At 36.4% G+C, this 12,220-nt stretch overlaps 1 protein-coding gene across 1 annotated transcript in view; it reads right to left on the bottom strand.

Moving 5' to 3' along the window:
* Window positions 1–12,220, bottom strand: part of LOC126195373 (U4/U6.U5 tri-snRNP-associated protein 1) — an 84,120-nt gene that overhangs the window by 27,193 nt on the left and 44,707 nt on the right. Inside the window, exons 2-8 of the mRNA XM_049933947.1 lie at window positions 2,274–2,639; window positions 1,984–2,180; window positions 1,748–1,876; window positions 1,549–1,665; window positions 1,312–1,465; window positions 983–1,146; window positions 596–788 (exon numbers count right to left, since the gene is read on the bottom strand). Of these exons, the coding sequence (XP_049789904.1) occupies window positions 596–788; window positions 983–1,146; window positions 1,312–1,465; window positions 1,549–1,665; window positions 1,748–1,876; window positions 1,984–2,180; window positions 2,274–2,639 (1,320 nt within the window). The remainder of the gene's footprint in view (window positions 1–595; window positions 789–982; window positions 1,147–1,311; window positions 1,466–1,548; window positions 1,666–1,747; window positions 1,877–1,983; window positions 2,181–2,273; window positions 2,640–12,220) is intronic.

Below are 12,220 nucleotides of genomic sequence, written 5' to 3'. Positions count from 1 at the left end.
AATTTATTAAATATTTGCATTTAATATGGACTGTAACCCAAAATGAGTTATAGTGTAAGTTTCCTACATCTTATTTTATCCATAAAGACCATGGACAGGATGAGAAGGAAAGTACCTCTTCCTAGACTTCTCTAGTCCTTTTCCTTGACCCCTCCTCTTCCCCCTTCAATCCTTCTGATGGAAGGAGCAACCAGCTCAGTAAGCTTGCATAATTATAACCTCCTTTTATGTGTGCATTCTGCTGCCACTTGGCGAGTACATTTTGTATCTATTCAATTACACTATATTTCCAAAAGTTTTTAGTGGGATACAAATAATGGAAGGAGTAAAAATAATAACTCACTATATAGCTTAGACCTTGAGTAGGTAATAGACAAACAAATACGACTGAGAAAGGTGATGGCTCTCCAATGAATCCTTTGTACAAAAGCAAGCAATAGCCTCACTTTCGTTTATGTACCTATTAACAACTTGTGGCCTCAACTATTTGGTGTGTTGTTACTTTTAATCCTTCAATGATTTATGTCTAGTAAAGACTGACAATGCTGACTGTCTACAGTATTAAATGTTTTGTCAAGGTATCAATAAAACTTACGTGGTAGATCATCTACATCCATCACTTCATCTGGTTCTTGTTTCACAACAACTTGATTCAATGGATTTATAACACACTCATCTGCATCACTACCTTCTTCCCGTTTAATAGATCTTGTAGCGAAGTCCCACGTGCTGGGTACCTGATTAGCTAACTCCTCTGCTTTCAGAGGTTTCTTGCGAATTTTTCGAACCTTTACATGAAATAGAACAAAATCTTAATTTCGGTTAGGTGTCACTGAACAACCTGTCTCTCTTAGATTACAAGTGCAGATATTAGTGCTTCATCATAGCTTACATAACTGGCTCAATACAGTAAATATTAAATAAATGGATAAATATTTAACCATTTATCATTAAAATTTATCAACTGAAAATGGGTACTTACCTTCTTTTTGGGTTTTTTGAACTTTACTTCTACTTCTTCTGCAGTATAGTACTCCGATGCAAGCTGTGGTGCAGGAAGGACAAGGGATTCCACTCTTTTCTTTTGCAGGCGATTACGCACTGCCTCTAAGGCTTGCTTTTGTTTTTCTGCATTAACATCTTCTCCTATGAAAAGAGAAAGACATCTGTGATGCACTTGAACAGATCACAAATAAAAATTTCCAGAGCCACACAGAGATTATTTTCTGTAAGAACCTGTTTACATCTCAGACTTCAGCAGTACTCAGAGTGAACTATGGTTATTAATTTGCTCATTATTGCGAAACTAACCTATTGCAAAACTTTGTTTCGTTGCACCCTTGATTTCCTCGTCATATTTACTTAGGATTTCTTTTCTCCTATAATTTCCAAATTCATCAAAACCTTCGTCTTCGTAAACATTATAGCCCCTCGAATTTGGTTTTAGTTTCTTATTTTCAACATTCTGCAAGAAAAGTGTATGAAGTATTAGGTACAAAACTTTAACACTCTAAAGCTGTGACGACCAGACAGGCTTTCAAACTTTACCTTCTCATAGCGTTCCTCATCCATGAGATTCACATTCACTAAAACATCATCTTCCTCATCCAACACATCCTTGTCTTTAAGTGTCAGAATAACCTCTCTCTCTTCCATAAACCGGTCCTGAAAATGAAGAGAGTTTAGTGGATCAAATATTTAACTTTATCAACTGACCTAACATGTGCAAAATATGTTACATTCTTACAACAGCATGTTCAACACGAAGTCCACGAAGATCCTTTGATGTATAGGCTTCTCGTTTTTCATTTCTCATCTCATCTTCCACCAAGTCTCCAACTCCAAACTCAGCATCAAGCTCTTCCAGCATTTTTGCCTGTGTACAGACAAAAAAGTGGGAAATAACAACAACAAAGATATGTGAAAGTACTGGTAATAAAAAAGCTACATAATACATCATTATGTTGCAGCAAATGGCCACACCTGTTTCTCTGCTTTTTCCTTTTCTTGTTGTAGTTTTCTGTTCTTCTGGACCCAAGCTGCCACATCACTGTATTCTTCATCATCAGATTCTCCTAAGGGTTTTACTTTCAGCATCTTTGATTCTAAGAGCCTCCTTTCCCTGTGTTCCTGCACCTTCTGTCTGACTTTTTCAGTTTTCACCTTCTCTGTTATGCTTTCTAAAAAACAAAAAAGAAAAAGTAAAATTAAAGTATAGGACCACACACCATTTTGTTTGTTTTTAACTGTTATAAGCTTTCTACACCACTAACCTGCAGGCTTATGAACAAACTCTCCCATGTCTGTTCCACCAAGTGTTGCTCCCGATTCCTCTCTCTCTTTCATTTTTTCTTTCTGTTCAGCCGTTGGGGCAGCAGGCTCTACTGCCAATGGTTTCAACCCCAGTCGTGCTCGCAATCTATTTGTCTCTTCAATTGATAATGACTGGTAGGACTGAGTGTCAGTTGCAGGAGTAGCAGTGGCAGTGGCGGCATTAGTAGGAGGAGCAGCAGCAGCAGCAGCAGCAGCAGCAGCAGCATCATTTTCTTTGCTCTTTGATAACGATATTGATGGCGGAGGTGGTGGTGAAGGTCTTGCCGAGATTTTTGGAGGGGGTGGTACAACCACAACATCATCATCTAAAAAGAATTTTTTTTTGTTCAATTGTTGAAAACAAAAACCACAACAGTGAAACAAATCAAATATATTTTTACTATGCTTCAAATACTTAAGTATTTTGTTAATTACAGAACTACAGAAACTGCAACAGTGAAACAAATCAAATATATTTTTACTACGCTTTAAATACTTCAGTATTTTGTTAATTACAGAACTACAGAAACTGCAACACAAAAAGGCAGCAAGAACTGTAATAACATTAAATGTCATTGGTTCACACAGGTGGAGGTTTCACTGAGGTAAACAGAAAATGTAAAACTGGAAACACTGATTATTTCAGTTAACAAAATATTTCATTTTCATTAATGAACTAATAAAATAAATATACACATATACATGCATAATATATATACAAATTCTACCCTATCAATTTAAAAAATAAAAAGTTATCTAATGGGAAACACAATTTCCACTCTAATGCTATCAACTTTCATTCCTTCAGGTATCCTCCTGGGCAATTTAATCAAAACCAACACAACATTCTGAACTTATTAAAAAAGAAAGAGCAGCAAGTGCAGCTGCTGCAGTATGGAGAATTAAGTTACTTAAGAGGCCTTATAACATATGGTTTGTTTTCAAATGAAATAATTCAACAAAATATCTCTCAGAAAACAATATTTTCAGCAAAATTAAAATGAATCTAAAAATAAAAAGCTCAAACAGAAAACAGATAGAAAATTATTACTACCTAATACAGAGGCTTGTTTGAAATATGAGCTATGCTTAAGTTGGAAATAGAACACTTTCAAATTAAATTAACGAAACAGGGACGAGGAGACACCTGACAGGAATTTATGAAACAAAGTGAGCTTATAACTCGCTATCCAAGAGAAAACATTTTCCACAGGCAGTGGTACCCTCATATACATCATTATTTTACTGACGGCTTTGTTTTGGTATGAACGCCTATTTTCTGCTACTCACTCGCCCATATCCACACTCTGTGAATGCAATGGAAACACTTAAGTTAGTCCTTCACTATTTCAGAGGCTAGTACAGCATGCACACACTTACTGACTTTCATGTTCCTCAATATTAACCTGCATCCTGTTACCAACATACTATATGCCAAAACACTTTCCTCACTTCCAACATTTAGTTTTACTAAAATCAAATGTTCTCATTTTTAATCAGTAAAAATGTTTCATTTCATTTGTATTATTATATTAAACACCAATACATAATTTACAAGTTCATAGTACACTCAGTGTATGGCAGAGAATACACTCAACCATATTCCACTCACAAATATGCCCTAATCCCTCTTACAACATGTAAAGGATACATAATTATTCACTAAATGTGTGTGGCTTGGACAGTGGACAGACATGGGGGAGGGGGAGGGGGGGGGGAAGCCTGCTATGTGAAAGAAAGAGTGAGAGAGAGAGAGAGAGAGAGAGAGAGCACGGATTGTGCATAACACCACTATTTGCTTTGTGTGCTGATAAACATATGACTAAAGCTGGAAGTTTAAAAGTTAGGGACAAAATTTTTGAATAGCTTGTAAAAGCACACTACTTACTTTGTGAAGAATTATGTAATTAGGAATACCATTCCCCTCATATTACACGTTCCTGAAGTGTGACCTACGACACAAATGGACTACTTGATATATGCCCAATGTGTGTGCTTTGGTGGCTCAACAATAAGTACCAGATTACAGAAGCCAAGACTCCATTGGACCCTAGGATTTTTTCTGACATTTAGTGTTTTTTTCACATCTGGCAGTTTTTGTTAAAGTGAAAAGTGCCAAGTTAGGAAATGGTTTGAAGTCTAAATTAAACTTAAGTTTTCCTGTAAATGGCTAAAACAATTCAAAGATAGGAAGAAAGCAACAGCATACCACCTTCAACGAGACCACGCCTAGAAAAGCATTGTGGTATTCAAATTGACCTAGTTGTGGACGATTTTATTTTCACACCAAATACAGTGTAAATTATAAGGCCACTATCACTAGATTACTTTGCAGTGTGTTTTTAACCTCAAACTGCATTGACTTCTCATTTCCTCATAATCATTCTGTCATCTCAATTTCTGAGGTGTAGTCCTAATATTTATGGAACAGGTGTGAAAATTACAATGATGTATACCTATATTCAATTATTTGGATGATGTAAAACAATCTACAGTTAGAAAATGATGACCTGGTTGATTTTTGCTGTATTTTTGCACGTATTTGCAATCTTATTAAGGTGCTCTGCAAATCAATGTTAAAGAGAAGAAGATCACTCAGCCATAGTCAACAGAAAATAGGTGCCATAACACTGATGTGGTCCATCCACACATTTAACATCAAATTGCAAATTAGAATCATCAGTAAGAATATGAAAGACAGAGGGCATCGATGTAATATGCTGGAAGAAGCAGTGCTGTAATACTTTTGATTATTTTGCCATTTTTTATTTAATGAACACAGCATAATAATGCAAGTCCATCACACTGATGCTGGGCTATCTAAAAGCGTTGGAGAAAAGTATAAGCACTATCTGATGTCACTACCACGAAAAACACATGAGTGAGTGCAGTTTATTTGGAAACAAGCATTCAATGTCCAGTGACAAATCTGTTTTAAAAGTTATCCAAAAACAAATTAACCTGAAAATTAAAATATTGAGTAGTACATTTACATGTTCATAGATGAAATAAGAAATGAAACATAGAAAATTTGTGTGTGTTCAATAAATGACATTTCCATGTTTGGAAGGTTTTGTACAGTGAACATGGGAAGTACTAGGTTGTATCCTATGTTCAGTATAGAAGCCAGAGAGATCATTGTAGAATCTAAGTTTCTAATGTGTTTCTATAATGTTTCAGTTTTTGCAGGAAGTTTGACAAGTTTAATAACTTTTACTGTATAATTTAAACTGCATGGTTTTTTCTTTTTAGTTCTCCAGTCCTTCTACATATGAATGATGTACTAAACTGTTTTCAAAATCTATGTAGATTAACAGATCTACTAATCACACAGAAGACAGCTAAGAAAACAGCTTTTTTGACTTGTTCTGCAGAATAATACCAGGTCCTCCAATTAATTAAAAACAGGTTTAAAGGATATTTTCCTAGCACTCATGACTACAAACACAATTTGATTAAACTGCAGTGTGTTAGATAATGTTTCAAATCAAGCTGCCTTCCCACTAACATACTAACGAACAAAGGCTGGCAGAGTTCAAGGAAACTTTTTCAAAATGATTTTTCTCCATTCCTAGAGAAAGGGGGGCTCGAGGGGGGAGGGATGGGGGGGGGGGGGGGGGACGAGTTATTTCAATGATGACAAAGTACGTCCATGGACATGAATAATACTACAGGTGTGTTACAAATGGAATTCTCAGTAGACCTAAAGACCTAAATCAATGACAATGTGCAGCGGCATCAAATATGTAAAGATGCAAGTATAATAGAAATAAAAGAAAACTTAAGTTTTTAATGTAAGTAACACAGTCTACATAGTAGTTAGGAAAGTTGATATAACTTATTTGCAGCGTCTCTGCAGACTGCGCACATTGCAGGACCTTTTGCAGTTCTTCTGATGGGAAGTTCTGGTATGTTTGGTTTACGAAGAAGATGTCGTGTCACATGAATTTAACTAAGTTCTGGAGTTGACAAACACCTGTGTCAAGACTTTAGCAGAAAACGCTAAGATTACAGATGTGCTGGTATGCTCCAATGGATTCTAAACAAGTATTAAGTCAATTAAAAATAGTTCTTCAGAAATACTTTAACTGCTCGTGCATGTGTGTGTGTGTGTGTGTGTGTGTGTGTGTGTGTGTGTGAGAGTGGGTGGGTGGGTGTGCGCGCACGCGCATGTGTTTAAGAGGGTCTTTTTGCTGAAAGCTTGCTTGTTTGACAGTCTTTTTATTGTGCCTATTTATAACTCAACATCTCCGCTATATGGTAAGCAGCAATCTATCCTTTTCATAATATTATCCCTATTCCATCTTGGATCTGCCTTTGTTTGATTCTGCCTAATATGTTAGTCTATAGTAACTAGTTTTGTCAGTTCTCCCTTGGTGGTGATGATGAGGTCCCATACTCCAAGGAGCATAGGGGACGATGCGGGAGACCCGCACTGCCGTACTAGGCAAGGTCCTAGCGGAGGTGGTTTGCCATTGCCTTGCTCCGACCGAAATGAGGATGAATGATGATGACGATGATGATGATGAAGATGACAACAACAACACCCAGTCATCTCGAGGCAGGGAAAATCCGCCGGGAATCGAACCCGGGACCCTGTGCATGGGAAGCGAGAACGCTACTTCAAAGTAATCTAGTGATGTAATGGCCTTATAATTTACATTGTATTTGGTTTGAAAATAAAATCATCCACAACTTGGTATGTAGCTAGTATCCACTAGCTATGAAATAATGACTACATATCAGAAAATTAATTTTATATAACTGAACTGCTCAGCAGTTTCTTTGAAAAATGGTGTAAGCTGAATTTCATCAGTGCTCCCTTGAAATATAATTTCCAGCCCCATTTGACCATGTTTGCACTAATACAGATAAAATTTACAGTAGCAGATCACTCTTGAAATAAAGAGTGTCTAGCACAACAAGAAGTAATTGCCAGAGATGAAGAGAAATTTGCATTATCAAGTTTCTTTGTCAGACATTATTAAGCATATATTCTACTAATTCTGCCATCATGCTTAACCGACAAGATATAAGAATAAATGCTGAGAAATAACTCAACTCTTATTCACTAACTGCTCATAATAGTTGGAAAGGTTGCACTTATTGCTGACAGCAACATGAAACTGTGGACACTAAGTTTCAACATTATGGGAAAAGAGGCTTGATTACTGGTCAACTGAAGAAGAGAAAAGGATAGGGTGCAAAGAAAACTGAAGGTAATGATGAAAATAGTTCTCAAATTTACCCTTCCAAAAACTTATCTTCTCTGTTACACTCTTCCCCCTTTCTCCTGTTACTAATTCTTTCTGCAGTTAGGCATTTTCTTTTCTTTTTCAAATAGTTACTGCATGTGTCTTAGTTTTAATATCTACTGCTGTTCATGACAATTTTGAATAAGCACTTCCAAATATTGTAATCACAATTTGTTTCATCTTTATAGTCACTTCCAAAGTAATTTTACACTTCAATAAGAAGATGTGACCATCAAGAAGTTGCAATGTGAGTTGTCTTCATTCAGTGACTAGTTACAATAGCATTATCATCATCCTGTTGAACGTAATAGAGTCATACTGGCTAACTAAGGCATGCCACTACCATCATGTGTACATGATGAGAATGCCTTTGATCAAATGATAATTCTATTGAAACTGGTTGCTGAATAAAGTGAAGTCATATTGCAGCTTCCTAGCCATCACAGTTTTTTTACTGAAATACCTATACTCTGGAACACTATCTACAGTAAATCGAATATTACATGACCAAGCAAAACATGCTTTATACATCTACCAACACAAAAGATTGAAAATGATGACAATGGCTCACCAAAGTTAACCAGTATGGTTAAATTGCATTCAACAAGATAAAAATTCTATAAACAGGTCATAAATAATGTTATACTGCTGCTCCTCAAAGATCATGTCTCCCTTTTTCAAATCGTTGGAAGCTGTGAAGCACCACCATACACAATATACTTCAGTATCAGTTTGTTTAATCTTAATAACCAATCATGAACCCTGGAAGGTTCTGGGTGGAATACAAATAACAGAAGGTGTAAAAGGTAATTTGTCACTGTACAGTTGATGTGCTGGGCATAAGTAACACAATTCAAAACAGAAATTACTGTTCTTATGCTTTCTGACAATGTCCTTCCCAGTAGTTAACTTTTGTCAAACTTATTATCCAAAAGCTTAGTGGTGATTTCAATTTTTTTGCACCACTAGGCCAGTTACCTATAATCCTCGCACCATTTGTGAATTCTGATACAAAACTGAATGAAATCTGTTCTAAGAGTGAAGAGACAAAAAGTGATACTAGCTTTAATCTGCCATGGAACTTTTTAGAAGACCATGGTGATAAGAATAAATTTGATTAATTCAAAAGGAATTTTTTCTACAAAAAAACACATTTTTGTTTTCTTACTCACAAACGAAACTTTCCTACCCTCCAACCCTAAGGAATTTTACAACTTAAAGATAAGAAAAGACACTTACATGAGAAAGCATACCTTTTTGCAGTGGTAATTAAGTCAGTACATATAATTAATAACAGGACAAAGGGATCAAATGTCCTCTGTTCAAGCTTTGACCCCATCCCATGATGGAACATCTGCCACATTCATGCATATATTCTTTACTCCAGAGACTGACCAATTCTTTATCACAGGCCACAAAAATGCAGGCCTCATCTGTGCAAATACACCCTATTGCCAGAAAAATCTTGCTTGTTTAGTAGAACATGATGGAACCAATCAAATGACAGCATCTGCTACCCATAAATAGCTTAAAATAGTCAGTTCCGAAATTTCTATAGTACTTCTCATAACCTGTTCCAAAACGTTGCCAATGGTGGAAATGGGGGCATTTGGCAGACAAATGACTACTGTCATTACAAACAAGTCATAGCACAAATAGCAACCAGAATCCCACGGTAATTTGGGGTAGGAAAACTGGTAACAGACAGTGTGTCAAATAACTGAACTGGATTTGAAGATGACTTCTTCTGCCTAAATGTCCAATATTTTATTATTGGATGCCCTTCTCCCAAAAATGTGATTACGCAGTTCAAAATGTGCTCACTATGCATGATGACCTGGATCAGTTACGTCTACAAAATCCTCTCTATACGTACATAACAAAATCTAATGACCTAGATCAAATTTAATTCTGCTTCTACTAAACCACAAATACCCCAGATATCACAATGAATGATAAAGACAGAACTCCTGAAATAGTATTGCCAAAGGAATACCTCACACACAAAAGAACAATGAGAACTGTGACCTGCTTTAATTGTGTAGGATTAACAGTTTTAAACTATCATATATGTACTACATAGACATTGCTGCATAATAGTTTCTTCCACTCAACATATATTTATCACATAACAAATCATCATAAGCATTGGATGCTTAAATGTGAGGAAAGTCTAGTAAATCCTTTGTAGGCATTCAAAAATGTTTGCCTTATGAAGTTAAAATGGCTCCCTGCAATGAATGCTTGCCTACAGAAATCATCATCTCTGCTCCATAAAGATGGCCAGAAGTGTTGATTCTGATACCCAATTCACTGTGTCACCCACTGACTTCTGAATTATACATATCAAATGCACTACGACGAGTAATATTAAGTGAACTTACACAAATTGTGAAATTATGATTGAAGTCCACATGGAACCAATGAATAGTATTTCAAAATTGATATAAGAACTCTTACAAGTTCACAAAAAAACCTGTCTCCAAAGCAGACTAGACAGTGCGGTGGAAGGAAGGAAGACAGAATAACCAACTGCTGTTCAATACAATCCAAGAATGATTATTCCACATTTCATAATTACAGCTAAGTGATGTGCAGCACAGTGATTTATTCCATCTCTGGTCATGCATAAACCACCTGAATTTCACAATGATCTCTAAATGTGTAACTGCATTAGGACAAGATCTAAATGTAAAACCATTAATGAAGTCTTTAGCTTTCAAGATTTCAACATGTACTATACCTTGAACACATCCGTCTTAGACAGGCTTTCACAGAGGAGGCCCTGAAGGCACTGTCTTGATGAAGAACTTTTCTGAAATAGGACAAAAAAGCAGGCAAAATTACAGCCTTCTTTATAAACGGCCAGCTAACATATGTGACTCAAACAAACAGTTCAAATAATTATATTCTTGTAACTATGAATTTACATTAGCATTGAGTTCGAGACAGATATGCTAGCTGGCCTTTATTTTTACACCAATTAATAAATGCACTCTGTAAGTGTGGAGTGGGAGGGGTGGGGGTGGACACCTGTGTGAACCATGTCTTATTCTAATACACCAGGAAAAGTATACATTGCAGTGTAAAACAGAACACGTAACAAATAATAATGAATACATGACTGGATATTGGTTTCACAACATGCGTAAAAAGTTGCAGTATTTGTCCATAATGACTGTATATCCTGTACTGAAAGATTGAAATTCAAGTAGGATAACAATGGCCCCAACAAACACTTGACAATGACTCCACAGGACTTTGCTGGTTATTCACATTATTACTATATCTTCTTCACTTTTTTCTACTCTCTTCTTTTCTTTGTCATTATCTTCTCAGAAGTCTTTGGTCAAAGGAACTAAAGATTTGTCACTCTTTTCAGACACTACAGCTCTTGGATATAATGGTAATGGTAATGAAAAGAAACTTTCATTGCCTCTACCTTCACTTTCCTTAAGTTTTCTGTGCAGTAAAGATGTGAATAACAATTGACAAGAAATGATATTGTATATCTATTCACTCTCTAGTTGTGTGTGTGTGTGTGTGTGTGTGTGTGTGTATGTGTTTCTTCCAAGTACAAAGCAAACTTGATAAATACAGTAACTGTGTCATTAAATTAACATAAAAAGTTACAGTGGAAAACATATAGATGAAATTTGTGTTAAGAATTCAATTGTTTCATATTTTTTTAATTCAAAAATTTGTTTTTCCATATGTTCCACCTTGAGCGAACACAATTTCTTCTTTTTTTTTTTATTCATGCATGTTTAACTCAAATTACAGCAATATTAGTAGGTTTATTTTCTTCCTTCTTAGCACATGCTGTAGCTTTGTGTTAAAAAACTGATGATTCTACGAATTCGTGGAACATGTCTGGGTGAAAAGAAAACAACGTGTTTTCTTCCCTTCTTTCTTTAAAGGCAGAACCATACAAAATCAAATTTATCTGTAAGCAAACACAGATACAAAGATCAAGCTTGAAACTCAAGATAACTTTTCATTCCTGTATGTACTATGGCCTTCCCCCATGAACCATGCATGGACCTTGCCGTTGGTGGGGAGGCTTGCGTGCCTCAGCGATACAGATGGCCGTACCGTAGGTGCAACCACAACGGAGGGGTATCTGTTGAGAGGCCAGACAAACATGTGGTTCCTGAAGAGGGGCAGCAGCCTTTTCAGTAGTTGCAGGGGCAACAGTCTGGATGATTGACTGATCTGGCCTTGCAACATTAACCAAAACGGCCTTGCTGTGCTGGTACTGCGAACGGCTGAAAGCAAGGGGAAACTACAGCCGTAATTTTTCCCGAGGACATGCAGCTTTACTGTATGATTAAATGATGATGGCGTCCTCTTGGGTAAAATATTCCGGAGGTTTAATAGTCCCCCATTCGGATCTCCGGGCGGGGACTACTCAAGAGGACGTCGTTATCAGGAGAAAGAAAACTGGCATTCTACGGATCGGAGCGTGGAATGTCAGATCCCTTAATCGGGCAGGTAGGTTAGAAAATTTAAAAAGGGAAATGGATAGGTTAAAGTTAGATATAGTGGGAATTAGTGAAGTTCGGTGGCAGGAGGAACAAGACTTTTGGTCAGGTGATTACAGGGTTATAAATACAAAATCAAATAGGGGTAATGCAGGAGTAGGTTTAATA

Source organism: Schistocerca nitens, chromosome 7 (assembly GCF_023898315.1).
Source record: "Schistocerca nitens isolate TAMUIC-IGC-003100 chromosome 7, iqSchNite1.1, whole genome shotgun sequence".
Lineage (NCBI taxonomy): Eukaryota > Metazoa > Arthropoda > Insecta > Orthoptera > Acrididae > Schistocerca > Schistocerca nitens.
This window is presented reverse-complemented; position numbering and strand designations above follow the sequence as displayed.